Here is a 23,549-nt window from a genome sequence, read left to right as displayed (position 1 = left end):
GCTGTGAATGAGAACTGGACACACACATATACACGTACCCATCCTCACAGCTGAGTTGCCCCAGGTCAGTCTGTCTCTGTCTCTGTCTCTCCCCCATTTCTCTGTCTCTCTGACTTTCTCTCCATCCCGATCTCTAACTTGTGCTGTCTCTTGTCTCTCTTTTTCTTTCTGGGTCTGTCACTGTCTCTGTATTTCCATCTCTCCTTGAGTATGTGTGTCTCTTCCTATCTCTCTGTCTCTCTATCTGCCTCTCTCTCATTCTACTCCTCTCTGTCCCTCAATCTAAGCCTGCCTTTTTATCTCTGTCTTTCTCTATCTCTGTGTGTCTCTCTGTCTCAGTCTCTGTGTCTCTCTCTGTCTCTCTGACTCTCTCTTTATCCAAGGATTCTCTCTCCGAAGCAAAGCCAGAACGACTCCATGAGAGGTGAGGCCAGGGGCGCGCCTTTGCGCGAGGGGACCTGCCTACACCTTTAAGTGCGGGCGCGCGCGGGGCCTGCGCCTTTAAGCACGGGCGCGCGCACAGCCCTGGGTTCCCGGCGAGGAGGCCGCGGGAGCGCCCGGACCCGGCCCGCCTGCCCGGCCCCCGCCCGGCCCCCGCCCCGGCCCCGGCGGGGGAGGGGTCTGTGAGCGCGGCCCCTCCCCCCTTTGCCCCCGCCTGTGCTGCGGTGCCCCCACCCCGCGTGTCCCTGTCTGTCTGCTCCCAGGCCTCGCCCCACCCCGGCCCCCGGGGCTGCCTGGCCGCCCCCCGCCCCCACCGCAGCCGCCCCCCTCCCTCTGGGCCAGCCCCCGCCGCAGCCCGGGAAGCAAGTCGGGACGCCGCCACCCCAGATCCAGGACCCGCACCCCGAAATCGGGGGCCTGCACCCCGAGATTGGATCCAGAGATCTGGTAAAACCCAAGCCTGGGAGCCTGATTTGGGGCTGGGACCCCAAGACCTGGAGCCTGAACATCAATATCTGGGGCTGAAATCTCAACATCAGTCCCTGGGACCCCAAGATTTGGAGCCTGAACCCCAAGAATTGGAACATGGACCCCAAGATTTGGAGCCTGAACCTCAAGATTTGGCATCTAAAACCCCAAATCTGGAGCTGAACTCTGAGTTCTGTGCCTGGGACCTTGAAATCTGGGACTGGATTCTCATTTCTATACCCTGGAACCCACTATTTGGGACCCCAACCCTGAGACTTCAGGCCTCAGATTCCAAGATCTGAACCCTGGCATTCCAAAGGGCCTAAACCTGAGTTTGGGCCTGAAGTCCTTGCTGCAAACCTGAATGCTGAAATTTGGGGCAAATCTTGACTCAGAGCCCCAGTATCTGAACCCAGCACCCCAGTATTGGATCCCAAGACTGGGCTTGGGACTCAGATCTTAAACTCTCCATTTGACTGTTTAGCATCCCAGGACTGGAGCTGGGAGACCATGACTCCAAGCAACCCAAACTGGGGCCTGAGTCTCTAAAATTGGACCCTTAGAGGCCCAATATTTGGAGATCTAGGACCCAAAGTATCAAGGTCTAGAGACTCCGTGGCCACAAATCTGAGCTGAGACACAACAGACAGTCCCTCTACAGAGGCCTTGGGGACAGGGAAGGAATGACCAGGCACCCCCTCCAGAGCCCTGACCCCTGACCCCCTTGGAGCTTGAGGACTCTGCTCCCTGGGGTGGCTTCCAGCTCAGGTAAGGCTACCGGGAGACCCCATGGTGGGGAGGGACTTGGGAGGAACTTTGTGACTGGGGGTGGAGGTAAGGATTACCAGGTCCCCCTGGGCACCTTTGGAGTTTCCCCAGGAAACAGATATCCCCTCACAAGGGTCTGCCTCCAGCTCCTGCTCTGCTTCAAGCACTCTCTGGACATTTGGCCAGCCCTGCCCTTCTCTGACCTCCTCTTCCCCAGTTGATGGCATCTCCAGGTCTGTGACCCACTCACCACCACCCCCTCCCCCCCGCCCCCCGCTGCCTCTCCAGCGTCTTCCTACCATCTGTCTTATTTGATCATCTCCAGCTGCCTCTCCTGTCCACCATTCCGCTCTCCAGTCTCCTTTCTCTGCCTCTCCTCTCACTGACCATTTCTATTCACCTCTCCTCTCTCTGATCATCTTTGACACTTCTGTCCACTGTTCTTCTCTCTGGCTACCTCTGGCCACCACTCCTCTCAATGACCGTCTCTGTCTGCCACGTCTGTCTTTGATCATCATCTTTAACCCCCCTGTCCACAGCTTCTCCAGCCACCTCTGTCTACTGTTTCACTCAATGACCACCTTTGACATTGCTGTCCAAGGTACCGCTCTCTTATCTTTCAGCAGCTCTCGCGCCCGTGTCTACCCCTGACTCTAAGCCTTGACCTGTGACTGTCTCTGACCATCTTTGACATCTTTTTCTACCACGCTTCTCTCCAGCCGTTTCCATCCGTCTCTCCTCTCTGACTTCCTTTATCCGCCTTTCCTCTCTCGGACCATCTTTCACCATCTCTCTTGCCCTCCACCCACTCCTGACTCCAGCTGCCAGTCTGTGGCCATCCTGGCCTTTGTTGACCGCCTCTCTTCTCTCTGTCTCTCTTGCTCATTGGTGTTCTCTGATCATTTCTAACATCTCTGGTTGCCTTTCCTCTCTCTGATGACCTCTCCCCACACCCATCATCCTAACCAGCTGTCCCATGTCCAGCTGTCTCTGACATGTCTGTCCTCTCCTCCTCTCTCTGACTGCCTCTCTGCCTTTTGACCATTTTGGACCATCTTTGACCATCTCTCCTGGATCTGACCACCCCTGGCCACTTCCCCTCTCTGTCCACTTCTGATCTTCTTGACCATCTCTAACCACCTGTCTTCTCTGGTCACGTCTGGCTACTTCTAATCATTCCCACCACCCTGACCAACTCTTCTCTCTTTGGCCATCTCTGAGTATCTCTCTTTGACCACGTCTAAAGCTCTCTGGCTTACCTTCTACCCACCCTGACTACTGATCCTGTTCTCTGACTGTCTCTAACCGTTTCTAATCACCTCCCTTCCCCCTGACCATCTTTGCACATTTCTGCTCCCTCGGTTCCCCCGTGAAACATCTCTCTGAGTCTTTGACCGTCTCCTCTGGCTTTTGATCTGTCTGACCAGTCCTCTCTCTGACCATCCTTGACCAAGTCTTCTGCTCTGTGACCTTCTCTTCTGGTCTCAGACCACCCCAACCCCCTTTGGCCCCCCCTTTTCTGGCCTCAGCCCGCCCTAACTCCCCCCTTCTTCCCTGCAGGCCGCCGCTGCCCGCGATGGCCGTCCTCCCTCTGCTCCTCTGCCTGCTGCCGCTGGCCCCCGCCTCGTCTCCACCCCAGCCAGCCACACCCAACCCGTGTCCCCGCCGCTGCCGCTGCCAGACACAGTCCCTGCCCCTAAGCGTGCTGTGCCCGGGGGCAGGCCTTCTGTTCGTTCCGCCCTCGCTGGACCGCCGGGCGGCCGAGCTGCGCCTGGCGGACAACTTCATCGCGACCGTGCGGCGCCGTGACCTGGCCAACATGACGGGCCTACTGCACCTGAGCTTGTCACGCAACACCATCCGCCACGTGGCCGCCGGCGCCTTCGCTGACCTTCGCGCCCTGCGCGCTCTGCACCTGGACGGCAACCGGCTGACCTCGCTGGGTGAGGGGCAGCTGCGCGGCCTGGTCAACTTACGCCACCTCATCCTGAGCAACAACCAGCTGGCAGCCCTGGCGGCTGGGGCCCTGGACGACTGCGCTGAGACACTCGAGGACCTCGACCTCTCCTACAACAACCTCGAACAGCTGCCCTGGGAGGCGCTGGGCCGCCTGGGCAACGTCAACACGCTGGGCCTTGACCACAACCTACTGGCTTCCGTGCCCGCCGGCGCCTTTTCCCGCCTGCACAAGCTGGCGCGGCTGGACATGACCTCCAACCGCCTAACCACCATCCCACCCGACCCGCTCTTCTCCCGCCTGCCGCTGCTGGCCAGGCCCCGCGGCTCCCCCGCGTCCGCCCTGGTGCTGGCCTTCGGCGGGAACCCCCTGCACTGCAACTGCGAGCTGGTGTGGCTCCGGCGGCTGGCGCGGGAGGACGACCTCGAGGCCTGCGCCTCCCCGCCGGCCCTGGGCGGCCGCTACTTCTGGGCTGTGGGTGAGGAGGAGTTTGTGTGCGAGCCCCCCGTGGTGACACACCGTTCGCCGCCCCTGGCCGTGCCTGCCGGTCTGCCAGCCGCCCTGCGCTGCCGGGCAGTGGGCGACCCCGAGCCCCGCGTGCGCTGGGTGTCACCCCAGGGCCGGCTGCTGGGCAACTCGAGCCGAGCTCGCGCCTTCCCTAACGGGACGCTGGAGCTGCTCATCACCGAGCCGGGCGATGGCGGCATCTTTACCTGCATCGCGGCCAATGCAGCTGGCGAGGCCACGGCTGCTGTGGAGCTGACCGTGGGCCCCCCGCCGCCCCCCCAGCTAGCCAACAGCACAAGCTGTGACCCCCCGCGGGACGGGGATCCTGATGCCCTCACCCCGCCCTCTGCCGCCTCGGTCTCTGCCTCCGCCAAGGCGGCTGACGCTGGGCCCCCTACCGACCGTGGCGTCCAGGTGACTGAGCATGGGGCCACAGCTGCTCTAGTCCAGTGGCCAGATCAGCGGCCCATCCCAGGCATCCGCATGTACCAAATCCAGTACAACAGCTCAGCCGACGACATCCTCGTCTACAGGTGCAGGGTCCAGGCGGCGGGCAGTTTGGGTGCGGGAGCGAGGTGGAGGGAGGGTTGGAGGAACACCTACTGATACCCCAGGCTGCAGCACTGGAAATGAGGCTGCAAGGTTACAAAGGCAATCAGACAGCAGAGGTAAAAGAAATCAGGCAGAGAGGGTAAAAGAAATCCGGCAGCAGTGGTAAAAAGAAAGAAGGCAGCAAGAATAAATAGTAATCAGGCCAGAAGAGTAAAAAGATAATTGGGGGTGAGGGGCAACGTTGAGGGGATACAAACCAACTTAAGTAGTAAGGAGAAACCAGGTATTTCCAGATGACAGGGCTAGACTCAAGCCAGTCTGCAGGAAGAAAAAGAGATCAAGCAGGAGAGTACACGGATCATGGGAAAAATGCAGTGAGGCAGCCTGGCTGCAAAGGAACTCAGACCAGAGGTTAAAAGGAAAATGAGGCAGGAGGTTACATAGAGATTAGGCTTTGGGTTTGTGCAGTGTGACCTGCTCCATGTGTTTGGAGTTCCAACGTGGTGACATCTCAACTTTTGGTTTTCTAAATCAAATTAAACCTAGTTCAAGCTCCACCTCTGGGTGAACAGGAATGTTCAGTCGGCCACTGCTGGGGACTCTCTTCTCCCTTCTCTTGTTGCAAACACAAAACTTGGGGTTTACACACTCCAAGAGGCGGGTTACATAACTTCTGCCCCCAAGCCGGAGAGCACTTGGAACATCTGCTGTGGCCACATGTCACTAGTGGTGGCTCTCATCCAGGTGTGCTGACACTTCTTACCCAAGTCCAGCCTTGCACGGATGCCTGTGGATGGCTCCCGGTTCTCACTGCCAGGCTGGGCCAAGGGTACAGTCCCTGACACCTGGCTGCAGAGGACTGGGCCTCCCAAGGCCTGGGGTCTTCACCTTGTAAACCCAGTACCTGGGTTCCCTGTGCCTCCCCAGAAGCCCAAACCTCAAAAGATAGTCACTTGATTTCCTTTTCAGTCCTGGAAATCCAACGAGCTTTTTCCACTCCCTTTCGCAGACAGCGGTACTCAGTAGATCCCATGGAGGGCCCACACCTGAAAATCACACAAGTCCTATCTACCTTGCCTGGCAGGGGACAGGACAAATGCTCTCCTAGATCATCACCCTCCTAGAGATAATCACGGAGTTCCCTCATTAAAGCAGTTTAAGAATAAAACAGAGATTATAAAACAAGTTAAATCTCCAAGAGGGTGCCATGCTACAAAAGGAAATATAGTGGAATTGGGTACTAAGGATAAAAGGAAATGGGAAAGATAAGGATAAATAGAAACCAGTCCAGAGAGATAAAAGAGAATCAGGGAACAGAACTGGAAAGAAATAAGGCAACAGGGAGAAAAAGAACTCAGCAGTGATGACTGAGGCACATCAGTTTAATGAAAATGGAGCCAGATGACAGGGCTCACTGGAAAGCAGTCTGTGGATATGGTAATAATAACACAGCAGCGGCAGTGGGGCTCGGGGGACATTCATTGGCAGGTTAGAAGGAAATCGGGCATCAGCACTATGGGGGAATCAGGCGGTTAGACTAGAGAGAATTCTAGGTTTAACACTAGAGGAAAGTCAGGCAGCTGGAAAAGGGAAACCAGGCACCTGCTGGAGGAAAGTCAGAGGAGCAGAGGGAAATTAGGTGAAGGTCTAGAGGGAGACTGGGAGGTGGGATTAGAGGGAAATTGGATGGGCGTGGGGGGATGTGGCTAGAAGGAAATGGGCATCAGGTTAGAGGGATACCAGACAGCATTAGAACAAAACTGGGTGCTGAGTTGGAGAGATGTCTAGCAGCAGGGCTGGAGGGAACTCGGTGGTGGGCTGGCGGGAAATGGGGTAGTAAACTGGAGGGACTCAGGCCGTGAGCTAGGGGAGAGTAGAGTGGGGGGACCAGCGTGAAGTCAGGCAGGAGAGTGGAGCAAAGCTGGGCAGCAGAGCTAGAGGGAACTTGGGCTGCAGGCTGGTGGGAAACTGGGGGGCAGTGCAGGATGGGAACCAGACAGTGGGGTATAAAATGAAACCCCACATGGGGGGCAGTGGGGCTAGCGGGAAGCTGGGCAGCAGCGCAGAGGGGAAGCGGGCAGCGACACTAGAGGGAATTTGGGCATTAAGGCCACAGGGAGATCACGTGGGTATTCGAGCAGCAGGAAAATGAGAGGGTGAAACAGGCTAACAGAACGGAGGGAGGGATATCGGGCAGCTGATGGGTATCAGACCAAAGGGAATTCCAGTAGTGGTTACAGGGAACTCAGGGGCTAGGGTGAAATGAGACAGCGGCCTGGGGGGAAATCCTCCAGCCCGGAGGGGTGGGGCAGAGTGCAGGGTGGGTGCTGGGCAGCTGGAGACCTGACTCCCACCTGTCTGTCCCTCCAGGATGATCCCAGCCGACAGCAGCTCCTTCCTGTTGACGGACCTGGCATCAGGCCGCACCTACGATCTGTGTGTGCTAGCCGTGTACGAGGACGGCGCCACGGGGCTGACAGCCACACGGCCCGTGGGCTGCCACCGCTTCTCCACTGAGCCAGCGCTGCGGCCCTGCGGGGCCCCACACGCACCCTTCCTGGGCGGCACTATGATCATCGCACTGGGTGGTGTTATCGTGGCCTCGGTACTGGTCTTCATCTTCGTGCTGCTCATGCGCTACAAGGTGCACGGTGGCCAACCCCCGGGCAAGGCCAAGGCACCTGCGCCTGTCAGCAGCGTTTGCTCCCAGACCAATGGCGCCCTGGGCCCCACGCTGGCCCCGCCGGCTCCTGAGCCGGCCGCACCCAGGGCCCACACCGTGGTCCAGCTGGACTGTGAGCCCTGGGGGCCCAGCCACGAACCCACGGGACCCTAGCTTCGCGCCCACCTCTATGGCTCTTCTGGCCCCAGGGGTAGCAGGACCCAGACACCCCGTGGGACCTGGCCTCAGACTCACCAAATTGCTCACGGTTTTTAAAACTCTGATGGGGAGGGTGTCGCGGGCACCGGGGCACAACAAGAAAGTCCTATTTTTCTAAGCTTGGGCCTGGGCCCTTGCCCTTGTCTCTGTCTGTTGGGGTTGGGGGATCGTTCAGGGGTCTGGAGCTGGGATGCCCCCTCCGGGGAGAGAACCACCCCCCCAGTTCTGTCTGAAGTCCCTGGATGAGGCTGAGGATGGTTATCCCTTTAACCAACAGACATTCCTTGAGTGTCCTCTCTGGGCCTGCCCTGTGCTGGGTGGTGCTGCAGTGACTCAGGCAGCCCCCAGCCCTGCCCCTCAGACGGTGATAGCTCAGAGCAAGCAGAGTCGTGGTGAGGAGGGACGCCTAGGGGACTGCAGGAGCCCAGAAAAGGGGCCTGTCTCAGCCCAGGGTGTGGTCAGGGAGGGCTTCATGAAGGAGACGTGATCTGAGAATGACGTCTGAAGGAGATAAATGGGCAAAGAGCAGTGGGAAAGGTGTTCCAGGCAGAGGGACAGCACAAGCAAGGGCTTAGGAAGTGCCAGGCACTGGGGGTGCTGTGGTAGAAGTGAGGCAGGAAGGGTGGGCAGGGTTCAGGACCTCCAGGCTGAGGAGCTCAGACTCTGGCCTGATAGTACTGGGGAGCCACGGAGGAGTCTATGCAAGGGAGGGAGGGGGTCAGGTTTGGGCTTTAGGAAGATCCTTCTAGCCGTTATGAGGAGGGTGGACCAGAGGAGAAGACTGAGGCTGGGAGCCTGGGGGAAACCAGGGCAGGGACCTGGGTGGGCGAGGACAAGGCTGGACCAGGGCCAGCCTGGGGGAGGGGAGTAGGGGGTGGGTGAGAGAGACATTCAAGAAGCTGAGTGGATGGGTTATGGAGCTGAAGGGCTGTGGGGGAGAGAAGTGTCCAGGGTGAGGCCCAGGGCTCTGGCCAGGGGAGGGACAGTGGAGCTGCCCTGATACAGGACCGGGGAGGAGGGGCAGGTTTGGGGAAAATGCTGAGGCCAGTGTGGGACTTGGTGGATATGGAAGGCAGCTGTGCTCACCACTGTACCACCAGTGCCTCTGGAACTTGGTGGATATGGGGGGCCCAGAGGATGGGCGTGCCACCAAGGCGTGGCAGCCAGGAGGCCTTAGGACCCCTGGTCTAAGACTGGAACTGGGGACAGAAATGAGGGCTCTGTCAGCTGTGATGGGGAACTGAGGCCACCAAATTCTCCCTATTTAAAGGACAGGCAAATAAAAACCTAGACTAAAAATGACTAAATAGGAGCAGTAGGTGAAGGGATGGAGTGAAGCAAACCAGGCAAGTCAGACCCAAGTGACTCTTGTGTTTAATGATATCAAGGCTGCGGTGACCTCAGCGAGAGCAGTGTTAGGGGATCAGCTGGGCAGTTGCCAAATCCAGCTGATCTGAGAGTAGGAGGGAAGAAAGTATAGACAGGGAGTGTAGACCCTGTGATTCTCGGGGTCTAGAGCCTGGTTCAGGTCGATCTGGGCCTTTCTGCCCCACGTCTCTCCAGGGCTGGTCGTCACTCAGTCTAGGTCTGCTCTAGGCTCCCCGACTCAGACACCAGACCTGGAGGTTTGCAGGACTAAACCCTGGGCCTTGGAAATGTTGAGCCTCACCGGAGATCCAGGAATGGGATCGGCAGTAAGAGGACAGCGCTCCCTGACTTCAGGCCACCTCTAGTGGTCCAGAGGCAGAGATGTGGAGGGAACACGGGTCCTGTCATTCTTCTCTGCAGTGATGTGTGAGGGGCATGGTGAAGAGAGCCCAAGACTGGATGGGCCATTCTCATGATCTGGCTCACTTGACTTGTCCTCGTGGGATAACATCCTAGATGCTGGCGAAGCTTTCTAGATGGGTGTAGGCCTTGGAAATGATCCTACGTCGGCCAAGGGAACAACCTAAGTCCCAGGGACCTGATCTGACTCCTGAGTCCTCCAGCAGCATCCCGAGTCCTCCTTCTTCTTGTTGTTTGTTACCCTTGGTGGCTGAGGTCAGGTGAAGCCATCAGGGAGAGCTAGGTGTCGTGGGTAAAAGGGCCCAGGGAGTGGGAGGATGGATACCTAGCGCCCACTACAAAATACCAGTTGCTGCCATGAGGGGGAGCCAGAGTGCGCCACCCCTCAACCCTCCTTTTAAAATTTGAACAATTTATTGCGTGCCCACTGTGTGCAACGCGCTGGGGATTCAATACTGAACAAATACAGGCCTGTCCTGCCCTCCCATATCTCACCATTTGGTGGGGGAAACAAGGGTCAAATTAGCAGGTGTAAAGCACGTATGGTGACAAGACAGGTCATGCAGGAGAGAGCCTTGGAACTGTGAGACCCTATAACCGGGGGACTTGACCCAGGAAGAAAGGTTGAAGGAGGCTTCCTGGAGGAAGTAACGCCTCTGCTGAGATGCTCAGGTTGGAGTTAACTACACAGTGGGTGGAAAGGACATTCCATACAAGTGGAACAGCACTGCAGGAGGCCAGGGGGCTGGAGTGGGGTGAGGAAAAAGGGAATGATGCCATGTTAAGGCTGGAGAGCAAGAAGGGGGCAGATGATGCAGGACCCTGTAGGTGGCTTGGAGGAGCCTGGGCTTTATTCTCAGTGGCACGAGAAGCCATTGGAGGGTTTTGGGCGGTGAGGAGAGTAATGCTCCCTGATCTCAAGGAAGCTGGCAGTTCTGTTTGCATGTTCAGGACAAAGGTGAAGCACAGAGACCAGGGCGGAGGCTACTGTGACGGTCCAGGCTGAAAAGTGGCCGGATGAGTTTGGGACCTGAAGTGGATGGATTCAGAGGCTTGAAACTACCTCACCAGAGGCCTCCATCCCCTACACAGAAGGGGACAGTGTGGACCACTGTCCAACTACCCGGTTCTCAGGCAAGATTGCAGAGACCGGGAAGAAGAGTTGTAGAGCCTAGGTCTCTGATACCCAAGGACCCATTCCTTAGAAGGGGGAGCTGACTTCCCTATAGTGCAGGAATTAAGGACCTTTTCTAGGTTCAGGTGCTAGGACTGAGGCCATGGCTGGTCGGGGGGGAATGTGGACACAGGAAATGCAGGCCCAGAAGGCGGACATACACCCAGTGGTAGCTTATTACACATTCAGAAGTTGGAGGTGGGAGGAGGCCCATGGGGGCAGGCTGGTCCCTCTAACGTGGTCCCCTTCTGCCTCCCGCACAGGATGCCTGGACCATCCCCCACCCGCAGGCAGAAACAATACAACTGTGGACAAATGGTCACGTGTCTGGAATTTAAAGTTAAAATGTAGCTTGTCCAACATTGCCTGGCTGAGTCCACCAGTTTCCTGGGCTCAGAGAATGCTATCCTTTCCACTGTCCATCCTCCATCTGGCTTTGAGGATGCCCTGCACATTTTTGAGACCAGCTTTCCCGGGGCCAAAGCACCAGGCTATTGGAGCATTTTCTTGAAGACACTGTAGTCCTGGTACCAGGACTCTCCCCTGTCTGGGTCCTGCCAGATCCAACCCATGTGTCTGGGTGTGGCTAATCCCCCACAGGCCCTGAGGGTCTGGACATACCTGTGATCCCTTGAGAGGCCTCAGCTAATGCCAAGCATTCACAACTCTTTACCTGGGCACATATGTGGGAGAATCAGACAAAGGGTCCTCAGAAAGGGGATGTTTCTTTTCTAGGTTGAACTTGGGCATGGCTCCTGCCTTTGGTTCCTCCCTGACCATGCCTCACAAAAACAAGGTTAAGTATCAAAGCTCAGTGTTGCCCTGACCTGTGCAGAGTGATGCTGGGAACACAGTGGTGACCAACACAGCCCCAGATCCTGCCCTCATAGAGTTCAAGTCTGGTGGAGGAAGTAAACACTCACCAAACAATGGCAGCTCAGAGTGGTCAGGGCTGGGATGGGGGAAGCACAGGCAAAAATGATTAGGGCCTGTTTAAGCCCAAGGGACTCTGGGAGCCTAGAAGGGGCTCCTAACTGAGCCTGGAATGGGAGGTGGGGAGAATCCAAGATTTCCTGAAGGCAGGGCCGGCTTCATGGCAGCGTGCCCTGTGTAGTCGCGCAGCACCCTGTGTTTAAAAGGACGCTGTGCTTGGCTGATGCCCTGCTGTCACCATCATGAAATTCTTAATGATTTTTGAACAAGGGACTCCACATTTTCACTTTGCACTGGGCCCTGCACACTTGAAGGATATACAAAGAGAGCCGGGAGAAGAGAGGGTCTTCCAAGGAGAGAGAACATTGTATGCAAGGAAGGGAAGGGAAGAGAGAGGATTGTGCACTTGGAGAGCTGGTCAAAGTTCCGTGTAGCTGGAGCACAGAGTGCGAGAAGGGGGGACGGTGACAGGTGAGCTTAAGAAGTGGGCGGACGCTGCTGCCAGGCTTACGAACTGTGACTCCACACCAGGGGCACTGGAGCCACGGGAGGGGCAGGATCGGGTTTGGACCTTAGATCTATGGTGGGGAGGGTGGGGAGGGGTACATGGCACAGAACAAGGTCAAGGTGGGAGGCTCATTTGCCTTAGGAGGGGTTGGGAGTGTCTGGCCACTGGTTAGGCTTTTGAAGAGCCTTGAATGCTTGGGTGACAGACACCCCAGTGTACCAGGAGACGGGCTGGGGAGATTCCACAGCCACAGGCTGAACCCAGAGCTTCATTTTCACTTGAAGATTTTCACTGTTGAGTGTGGGAGGGGAGTACACAAGGGTAGGTTAAAGGGTGTCACTGGTAAGTACTTGAAAATCTTCTTTTTATATGAGAACTCACATGGATAGACTGATGGAGGTGAATGCAAAATTGATGAGAATTTAGAGTATAAAATGTGAGACTTCAAAGGACTTTATTCTCGGTATATTGTGGCTTCACCTCTGTGGAACCCCTGGGGTACACTTCACTCTGGATAAAACATCAGTTCTTTGGGAACTTCCTCTTCATCCACAGCCCTGAATGCTGTGGTCCCCAGGGCTGGGAACTCACCGCCTTCCTGCTTCTCCACTCATCCCTGGTCTGGAAACTAAGATCCTGCATGCCGCGTGGCGCGACCAGGAAAAAAAAAAAAGTCTAGCACATATGTTCTCCACCTCAGGCTGGAAGGGAATCACTGCTCCCTGAAAGGCCCACCCCTTTATACTCCCACACCTTCCCTCACCTTGATCCCTATGCCCTCCCTCACCTCCTCTGCTTGTGATGAAGAGCCTGGGAAGGATCTTAAGCAGGTGTGAAATGAAGCTACTGAAAGAAAGTCGGTTCCTTCTTGAATTCTCCCCCTACTCCTCCCACCAAAGGCAAGGGTTCTGGGGGGAAAGGGACTAGGGGTGCAGGCTCCTGGGACCTGAGGGAGGGAGGGGCTGGAAACTGTATCCAAGGTCCCTTGCCTTTCCCTGTCTAGAGCCCCAGCCTTGCCATTCCTCCCGGATCCTCCATGGACCGTGCGGCTCCACTCTTCTCCGGCTCAGGACTTTCTGGGACGACGGGAGTGACTGGAAGCCATTGTCTTCCCTTGGGGAGCTCCACCCCCCGATCCTCCAGACCTCCACATTGGGCACATGGTGTCCTCTCCCGCCTGGCTCCAGCCCTAGGGGTCCAGGCCCCAGCCCCCACCTTCAGGTCCCCAGTCCTCCTCCCTCACACACAGAAAACCAGTTTCTATCTCCCTCCTTCTGCAGAATCCCAAAGGCTCCTGGCACCCTGGCGCCCTCCTTCCCAGGATCCCAAAAGTTCAAGCCTGAAGCTTCTCCCTCCTCAGCAGGCTCAGGAGCCCTGCTCCTCTCTTCTGAGGAACCATGGTATTCTTGCCTTGCTCCCGTCCATCCCCTGATTTGTAATTCTCTGTCTCAAACTTGGAGCCGTCACCTCCCCCAAACACAACCACTGCCTCCACACTCGAAGGCCCTCCTCTGAAGAAATATCTTTCTTGTCTCTCTTGGTCTTTACATCTCTCCACCACTCTCAGCTCTCTCTACATTCCTGACTCTGCCTGTCTCTCTCCCCACACCCGTCTCTCCATCTCCCTGTAATTTTCTTGTATTTTTTCCTCTCCCTCTTTCAGTGTCTCTGCTCATCTCTGCCTCTCCCCTCCCCATCTCTGTCTCTCCCCTCTTCCCTCTCTGTCCCTCTCCCTCCGCTCTCTGTCTGTCTGCCCCTTCTCCCTGACCCCGCCCACATAATTAGGCCTTATTATGATCCATGGCACCAGGTCAGGCTGGAGCCAGTTTTAATGGGGACATCAGTGTGCTGACCCTGGGAGAGTGCTGAGGGCCAGGCCCAGGCATCTGGGACTATAAATGCCCCCACAATGTGCCCGGCCTCAGTCTAGCTCCTGGCAGGTGAGATCCCCAATCTTGCCTTTTTCCTGGGGCTTGGAGGTGCAAGCCCTTCTCTGGGATTCCTCTTGTGTCCCCTTCCACTCCTGCAGTAGGAGGGCTGGAGGGCAGAGTGGCAGGAGAGACTGCACTGACTAGCCTGGATCTGGCCACTCCCTCTCCAGCCACGGCTGCCCCGTGTGTGAGCACCTGCCCCGCTGTGCCTCGGTGCCCTGAGTTTCCTATGGGGTGAGTGACCCATGGGAGATGCAGAAGGCTGGTGAGCTGGTCTGGATCTGCAGCAGAGGACTGGTTGTGCCGTCTGGGGTTGGAGGGCTGCCTGGCAAGTTCTGCAACAGGGGATTGGCCACAGTGGAGCTTCTTGGGACAGGGCCCTGGCCAGCTGGGACAAAGGACTGTTTGGGGAGACTCTGTGACAAGGAATTGGCCAAACTGCTTGTGGGAAGGGGAACAGTCAGGCCTTTCTGGGACGACGGTCCAATGGAGGCAACTTTATTTTAAGTTAATGTTTATATACCATTGTTCCGTGGCCTTTACGTATATTATCTCGTCTAATCTTCCCATATCTCTGTGAAGTGTGGGCTAAACACTACCTCTTATAGATGAGGCAAGTGTGGCCCAAAGAGGTTAAATACCTTGCCCACAGTTCACATGGCCAGGGAGTGGTATAGTCAGCATTAGAATATGATGTGTTTGGCCTCAAAATCCACCGGATTATGCTGACGCCTTCCCATCCCCTCCCGGTTCCCTCAGGCCCGGGGGCTGCGTTTGTAGGTTTCCAGGGCCGTGACTTCATCATGGCTTTCTTGGAGTACCGGCGCTGAGAAGGCCAACTTCCGGCTGTAGGTGTCGCCACCGCCCAAAGGGCCCCTGGTGCTAGTGAGGGCGCACCCGATGCACCACTGCGTGGGTTCGCGGCGGGCGGCGGGCAGCGAGGTGCGCCTAGAGGCGTCGCGGCCGATGGGAGTGACAGTGGTGACCGCGAGTAGGCGCGCCTCCCTGGACACGGCACTGGCTCTTCCGCGCCACCTGCTGGGTACTCGTTACGTGGTGGTGACGCCGCCGCTGCAGCCCCACGACCCGCACAAGGAGTTTGCCGTGGTGGCAGGCGCTCGGCCCACGTGCCTGAGCCTCACGCCTCCCGTGCGGGTCCTGCTGGACGGCGTCGAGCACGCTGCCCGCCGGCCCCTCCTCGTACACCTTGAGCCTTTCCAGGCACTGCAGGTGCAGAGCTCAGAAGACCTGTCGGGCACCTGCGTGGTGGCCACTCATCCCGTCGCGCTGCTGACTGGTCACTGTCGCCTGCAAGAGGGAGACAAGGCCTGTGGCTACGTGTCCAAACTGCTGTCCCAGGGTCTCTGGGGCCCCGTCTACGCCGTGCCTCCGTTCGCGCTGGCGTATCCGGGGCCCCGAGACCTTGTGCACTTGGCGGCTGGCAGCCCCGGCGGCCGATGTTTGCGGAGGAGGCGGCGCCGAAGGAGCGCGGGCTCTGCGCCCTGGCTCCTTCCTGCACTTCGACGTGGACCTGGTGCGCCCGCTTGTGCTGCGCTCCTCGGCCCGTCTGCAGGTGCTTTTTCTGGCCGGGGCCGCGGCCCTCGACGGCGTCGCCTACGATCCTTTCTTTTCTCTCGGGCTCCCAATGGGCGCGTTCAGTCTAAGCTTAGCGCTCATGGAGCTGCCAGGCTTTCCCAACCGGCGGCCGCTGCCCAACCTGCACTGGAGCTTCATCCCCGCCGGTCCTGAGCCGCATCACGGGCGGCATTCTGGCCACAGCCAAGCCCCGGCTCAGGGCTTCGCCTGAACCGAGTTGGCCCAAGAACCGGGTCGCGGGCACAGTGGCGTGCACAGCCTGGAGACGCACGAGGCGTCCTTCTGAGTGTTCAGTTTAAGCGCCGCCCATGGCGGGGGCTTCCGGATCCAGGTCGTCGGGTAGCCGGCGGTGGGTGAGCAGCCCTGGGGCCCAAGAGAGTCCGGAGGTGGGCACGTGATGGGATTTCTGGGGATGAGAGTCGAAGAAAATCATAACAATACATTCTGTTGCTCACATAGCAGCCAGAGAGACAGTTTCTAAATGCAAGTTACGTCCCTCCCATGCAATCATTCCGCCTCACTCCCAGCAAAAACAAAGTGCTTTATAAGGCCCTACGGGATCCGCTCCCATTACCTTCCTGATCTCATCTCCTCTCTTGTCCTTCCCTCACTCTATTCAGCCACACTGGCCACCTTGCTTGAGGGCCTTTGCACTGGTTGTCCCCATGATATCCTTATGGGTCGCTCCCTCACCTCCTTCAAGTCTTTGCTTAAACGTCACCTTCTTACTGAGGCCAACCTGACTGCCCAATTTAAAATCTCAATTCCCCAACCTCTACAATCTCTAGCCCTTCCCTGCTTTTTTTCATAGCACATATAAACTTGTATATACTTACTTATTCTCTTTCTTTGCTACGTATTAGTTCCTTGAGGGTAATATAGTTTTAAGATACACAGTTAATTGCACAGCTTTAAAGTATCCAGCCTGGTGAATTTTCACATGTATGTACACACCCATGTAACCATCACCTAGATCAAGCTATAGAACGTTTCCATCACCCCAAATAGCTCCATGACGTCAGATCTTTACAAAAATGCTTTGCACTGTTGTATCGCTGGCACCTATGAAAGTGCCCAACACTCACTAAACATTTATGGAATAAATAACAATAATAATAGTTACAATTTGTTAAATGTGCACCACATTATATTCCAGGCACTGGGCTCAAACAGGAAGTTACTGCTGAAGGTCACACGCTCTTTTTCTTTATTACAGTATAAAATGTGAACAATGGGGTGGGAGATGGGATAAAATACTAATAGCTAATGTTGAGTGTTTAACCTTCCTGCTAGCTTTTGAGGTAGGCTCTATAATAATATTGTAATAATTGCTTTTTTTTTTCCTGGAGAAGGGAGGGGGAAAGGCTGGAATTCAAATCTTTTGCCAAATTCATACAGCTAGAAAGTGGCAGAGCCAGGATTTGAACCCCAGTCCACTTGCTTCCAGAGCACAAGGTTTTAACCACCTTTTTGTTTTGTTTTGCTTTTTGTACTGCCTCACAAAGACTTATAAATAGTCAAGACTTATGAGCTAAGTGCTTTTATATATATGTACATTACGTAATGTAAATCTCATAGCCACCGTGGAGGCAGATCTTTTTATTACTCCCATTTTATACAGGAAGCGGTTGAAGGTTGAAGTCAAGAAATCACCACCCAAATCTGCACACGGAGCAGGTGGCAGCTGTGATCCCAAAATTCGCTCAGGATGCTAGGGAAGATGTGCCTCTCCACCAAGAACGCGGCCCTCCACGCAGACTCAGTGTAACCGGATGCTGACCATAGTCCTGAATTATGCTATGGGAATCGGGATTTTGCCGTAACCCTGGAATAAGGAGCTCCCATCCAATCTCTTTCTGTCCTGAAAAACAGCAGGAGAACAGGAAGATGAGAGAAAAGTGAGGGATACTCAAAGGCTGGGGTTTCTTAGAAACAAAGACATGGACTTCAATTCGTTTATTCATAACGGCTCAGAGCCAGGCTCTGGAGCCAAGAGACCTGGATTAAAATCCTGCTTAAAGTCATGTGATCCTGGGCCCATCACTTCACCCTCTGACCCTCTATTTTCTCCTCTGTGAAGTGTGGTAATAATACCAACAACATCATAAGATTTTATGGCATTTTTAAAAATGAGTTAATAGAACAGTGCCTGGCACGCAGTAAATATTTGCTGTTATTATTTTTCAATATTTTAAAAAATATTTACCTCAGGCCAGGCCTGTCCTAAGCACTGGAGATGCAACAATGAACAACATAGACAACACCCTTACCCTGGGGAGCTGACACGCAAGCTCATATTCTAATCCACACCAAAACTCTATATCCCATCTTGATGGAAAATGTGCAAAGCCTTACAGAACAAACAAGGTTATTTCTTTAAAGTTCACTTTGTAGATGGCTAACTTCATGAACTAACAGCTATGAAAAAATAACTCCCCTCCCTGGGAATTAGGGGGGGATATATGTCTCTAATTCCCACAGGATATGTACACACACACACACTTCTTAAGGCTGCTTAACAGGGCAAGTTGCAAGTCCTCACTGACCAAAATCAACCTACAGATGTGTTTGGACTTACTGGCACAGATATTTTTAAATAATTGATATGGCTGTTTTTAGATAAAGCCTGTGCTCGCCAACTCATCAAAGTCCTATTCTACACCCAGGCTGTGCTGATCATTTCTGTATTGTCCCTCAGCCCCAGCCTTCTCTTTCCGCTGATATGGGCCCCAATTCATTTTAGACTGGGAACCCTATTAGCTTCTGAATGCTGAGTCTTTAGTGCCAGGGACCCTGGATGCCAAGGGTGTGGAGGCAGGTCAGGGATAAGATTAAATGCCAGGATTCAATTCTGTGGCATCCTCTCCTCATCTCATCTCCAGATATTCTGACTGAGGAGGATGTGGACCCTCCCATGGAATCTCGTTCCCTCCTAGCGTCTTCCCTAATGATGCTACTCCAGTTCCCAGTCTCCTATAAGGACTATGCATGCTCCAGTGGGACCACATGTCACCTTTGCGAAGCACAAGGCTAAGTGTGTGCCTAGCACACAGGCCACATATGGATTCAAGACCATGTCCAGTTCCAACTCAGTATCTCTGAGGGACTCCAGAACAGTGTCCAACTCTCAAACCCTGGTAATGGCCAATCCAGGATCAGAGAGCACACCTGAACCAGGGCTTTTACCTGTGGCCATGGCTTAGCTGGGGCTTGCACAAGGAGCTGTGAATGGACCCTGGCCTGAATCTGTAGCTGTAGTTGAACCAGCACCTACACCTGTCTCCCTGCCCATGCTCAAAGCTGAACCAGAGTCCAAATCCAAGACAGTGTCTTGGTCTGGGTCAGAAACTGCCTTAGTGGCCAAGCCGGGGCTCAAGGTGGTGGCAGTGACTGAGCCAAGCTTAGAGGTTGTGGCTGTGGGGAAACCAGAACTTGAAACTGTGTCTGGGTCCAAAATGATGTCTGTGACCAAACCAGAGATAGCAGCTGGGACTTCCCTGGTGGCGCAGTGGTTAAGAATCTGCCTGCCAATGCAGGGGACACGAGTTCAAGCCCTGGTCCGGGAAGATCCCACATGCCGCGGAGCAGCTAAGCCCGTGCACCGCAACTACTGAGCCCTTTGCCTTGAGAGGCAGTGGACTCAGTAGTTGCCCTTCAGTGCCACAACTACTGAAGTCCACGTGCCTACAGTCTGTGCTCCGCAACAAAAGAAGCCACCACAATGAGAAGTCCGTGCACCGCAACAAAGAGTAGCCCCTGCTCACCGCAACTAGAGAAAAGCCCATGAGGCAACGAAGACCCAACGCAGCCATAAATAAATAAATAAAGAGATAGTGGCTGTCTCTAGTAATGGGCAGGGGACCATCACAGGGGGTACCTGCTGGGCCTCTGGGTTACCATACAGCTACACTCTGAATGGCTACTCTTTCCCCATGCCTGGGGGCTGCGCCTACATGCTGAGCAACTGCCCTCAGACCCTACCCAGAGGCCTCCCTTCCTTCCGGCTGTGGGTCGCCTGCTCTGGAGGGAGACAGCTCATGCTTTGTCGCAACGCACATCTTTGACATCATCGTCACTGCCGTCAAACAGGAGTTCAGTTTTTTCGGGTAAGAATCACACTGTACAGAATCCTGGGAAACCCCATCCTTCTCTGTCTTTCATTTTTGTCATCTCTAAAATGGAGGCAATTATACAGGTCCACAGTCCCTTAGCTAAAATGATCGGGGCCAGGTGCATTTCAGATTTTAGGATTTCAAAGGGTCATACCATGCAAATGCCACATATTATATAATACCCCTAGTGGGTGTTACAAAATCACAAATATTAACATCTCTGCAGTGACATGTCTGAATATTCATACCAAATGGGATAAATTAAGACTGTAAGCAGCCACATGTGAGTGGCTATTGCTGCCAATTTAGTTCTAACATCAAACACACAAAACATCGTTCAGTCTTCAGACCACTTTTGCATTGGGGGATTGTAGATGAGGGATTACAGATCTCTAGCACCTACCTCATCAGGCTCCTGTGAGGTGGGAACGAGTTAACACATGAAAAGCACTTGGAACAGAGTCCAGCTCATGGTAAGTGTCATATGAGGAATGTTGGCTATGTTTATTGTCCCCTAACCCTGGCATCTGGAACCTCCAAATTCTCTGAGCTTTGGACATATCCTGGGACCACATGCAGCCACTGGCATGTCCCAGATTTTTCCTCAGGGAAGGTTTAGGGACATTGCTCTGGTTGGAAGCTTGTGGGAGCTAGACTATATTTAATTGTGGTTGCTAGCAGGGCAAACTGATGGAGGTTATGGATGTACAAAGCCACCTTTCAGCACCTTTCATCACTATAAAAAGACAATGGACTCTGGAGCCAGATGGCTTGGGTTCAAATCCCAACTTGACCACTTGTCATTTATATGATCTTGGGCAAATTAACCTCTCTGGGCCTCTGTTTCTTCATCTGTGAAATCGGGATGATGTAAAGACCTAACCCATAGGGCTGTAGTGAGGATTAAATGAGATGATATAAGGAAAGCTCAGAAGGTGTATGTTGCTAAGACCTGATGCATGAGCCCACGATGGTCCATACTCCTCTCCACATCTCTTAAGAGCTCACCCTGCCACTTAGGAGTCAGGAGTTCCCCAAGTGCTCTTTTTTTTTTTTTTTAATTAATTTATTTATTTATTTATGGCTGTGTTGGGTCTTCGTTTCTGTGCGAGGGCTTTCTCTAGTTGCGGCGAGCGGGGGCCACTCTTCATCGCGGTGCGCAGGCCTCTCACCATTGCGGCCTCTCTTGTTGTAGAGCACAGGCTCCAGACGCACAGGCTCAGTAATTGTGGCTCACGGGCCTAGTCGCTCCGCAGCATGTGGGATCTTCCCAGACCAGGGCTCGAACCCGTGTCCCCTGCATTGGCAGGCAGACTCTCAACCACTGCGCCACCAGGGAAGCCCCTCCCCAAGTGCTCTTATGGCTCCCCAGCACCCAGCAGCCTCCACTCCCGGTACCCAGCACCCTCAAATTCTCAGGGCTCCAGATTTTTACCCTCACCACTTGGGCGCCCATCTCCCAGGGACCTGACACTCCTGAATTCCTTCCTTGATTAAGGAATATTTTATTATTATGTACCAGACCTTGTTCAAGAAACTGAGGACACGTCAGCAACAAAGACAGACAAAACCCTTGTTCTCAGGGTGCTTATAGTCTAGCAGAGAGAGATAAGCAATAAATATAAGTTAATTACATAGTATGTTAGAAGATGATACGTGCTAAAGAGAAAAAAAATAGAGCAAGGAAAGTGAGATCAGGATTTCTGAGAGTACAGTTTTAAATAGGAGGGATGTAACTTAAGCCAAGTCTTAAAGAAAGTGAGGGAGAGAGCCATGTGGGTATCTGAGAAAAGAGCATTCCAGGCAGAGGGAACAACAAGTGCCTAAAGTGAAAATCTGCCACCCATGTTAGAGGAACAGCAAGAGGTCCAGGCTGAAGTGGGATCGTGGTGCCGAGTAAAGGGAGAGATCACGGGAGTCAGATTGTGTACGGCAATGTGGGCTCTTGTGGTAACTTTGGCTTTTATTCTGTGTGAGGTGGGAACCAAGGAAAGATTTTGTGCAGAGGACAGTTGAGATATCACTTGCATGTAAATAAGATCCTTGTGGCTGCCATGTGGGAAACAGACTATGGGGCTTGTGGAGGAAGCAGTGGGAGACCAGTGAGGAGGCTTGCTGCAATGCTCCAGGCAGGAGATGATGGGGGCTGGACCGGGGTGGAGGTAGTGAAGGAGAGTAAAATGTGGGTTGGGAACCTTCTGGGGCGTGGGGTTGGAGGCATAAAAATGGAAATCATGGGTTGGGAGAAGAGAGACACTCTCTGACCTGGAAGTTCTTGGTGGAGGCTCTTGGTAATTGTGGGAAAGACCTTCGGGTCCTGGCTGAAGGCTGTCCTATTAACTAGAGGAAGTGGGCACTGCTAGCTCCTTAGAGGAAAAACTTATCTCGGTTCCTCAGAGGAGGACTTCTGAGTTTTGCATGAGGACAGAACTGGGTATTGGAAACAAGACTCCTGGTTAGCGGATGAGGGTGAGACCTCGCAAAGCCCCAGTACCCCAACCTTCAACCCCCTCAGTTTTCATCCCTCACTCCTCCTCAAATGCTCAGGAATGCAGCCTTTCTGGCTCTTGGGTTGCCAGGTGAACCACAGTGGCTACAGCTGTCGGCAACCCTGAGTATCACAAGGCTTTGGTTGCACTTCCACAGCTCCGAACTACGGGCAGAGGCAGGTCTGGGGCAAGAGCCGCCTGCACTGCACCTTGTCTTTGACTAGCAGCTCGCGATGTCTCTGCAAGTGACCAAACACTACCGTGCACACATGTAGGGCCTGTGCGGAAACTTCAATGGGGACCAGACCCATGATGTGGGAGGTCCCGATCCGCGCGTCTTCTTGCATAATTGTACCCTGCAGCCGCCTGATGCCCCGTGCCAAGCCCCCTACGCTGCGTCCTGCATCAGACCTGTGTCCCCACCAAAGACCCCAGGGCCCTGTGCTGTCCTCGTAGTTCTGAACGGGCCCTTTAGCCACTGCCATGACCTGATGCCACCTAGACCCTTAGAGACCAGCAGCAGTGCTTGGATCTGTCTCTTCCCCAACTACTCATTTGTGCTTTGTGACTTGCGCTTTGTGCGTGGCCCTCCAGGTCTAGGGGCACACCTATCAGCACCTGAGTGTCAGTGTCAGGAACGCGTAAGTCTTGGGGTCTGGGTCTGTGGGTCCTGAGGGTGGAGAATTCTAGTTCCTGGGGTCCAGAACTACTCAGTTCTAAAAGGCAGGATTCCTGGACTTGATGCATGGAAAAGTCCTCTAGGCAGCGAGGACTCCAGGCTCTGGAGTGAGAGTTCTGTGTCCCATGGCCTGACTTTTATGTGCTGGAGAAGGGACTTCTGGTTTCTGAAGACAGAAACTTTACTTTGTGAGATGGAGTTTGCTGGGACTGGGGGCTGGAAAGCTTCCACTTTAGGGGCACCAAGCTACCTGAGGATGCTTTGGCCTGGGCCTTCAGCCATAGCTTCTTGGTGGGTTCCCTGAGTGAGTGTCTGGATCCTGCTGGCAAGATGCTGTCACTGCCACCATCTTGTGTCACTCTGCCAACCACCAGAACCCCAGCCCGCTTTGCCCACATATGTGACATCCTCTTTCCCCTCGGGGCCCTTCCAGCTGTACTTTAAGCTGCTTGCACGAAACCCCTATGTCCAAGATTGCATGGTGGACGTACGCCTGGGCATTGGACTATGCCCAATGCTAAGTGTCTACTATGAAACCTGCCAGTTGCTGGGTGGCCAAGTCTTCCACTGGCAGAAACTGAGCCAGTGCAGTGGGTGTCCAGGGCCTCGGTCCAGCCTCTCCATCTTTGTTCATCTGGGGCCCCCCCTCCTGACCTGGTTTCAGCTCCTTGTTGCCCATCTCAGGGTGCCAGCCCCTCCCTGCACAGTTTAGTCCCTGAGACCTTGTACTTCCCACTGTGCCAGCCTCCAACCACCCTTCCACTG

The 23,549-nt window shown here is 54.6% G+C and overlaps 1 protein-coding gene across 1 annotated transcript; it reads left to right on the top strand.

Annotated features, from left to right (window-relative positions):
* The first annotated feature begins 732 nt into the window (after positions 1-732).
* Positions 733-7,692, top strand: LRFN3 (leucine rich repeat and fibronectin type III domain containing 3). Its single transcript, XM_059903913.1, has 3 exons — positions 733-1,677; positions 3,238-4,674; positions 7,064-7,692. Exons 2-3 carry the CDS (start codon positions 3,254-3,256, stop codon positions 7,527-7,529), a joined length of 1,887 nt encoding a protein of 628 aa, XP_059759896.1. The 5' UTR covers positions 733-1,677; positions 3,238-3,253; the 3' UTR covers positions 7,530-7,692.
* The last annotated feature ends 15,857 nt before the right edge of the window (positions 7,693-23,549 follow it).

This window comes from Balaenoptera ricei, chromosome 19, assembly GCF_028023285.1.
Source record: "Balaenoptera ricei isolate mBalRic1 chromosome 19, mBalRic1.hap2, whole genome shotgun sequence".
NCBI classification, from domain to species: domain Eukaryota; kingdom Metazoa; phylum Chordata; class Mammalia; order Artiodactyla; family Balaenopteridae; genus Balaenoptera; species Balaenoptera ricei.
This window is presented reverse-complemented; position numbering and strand designations above follow the sequence as displayed.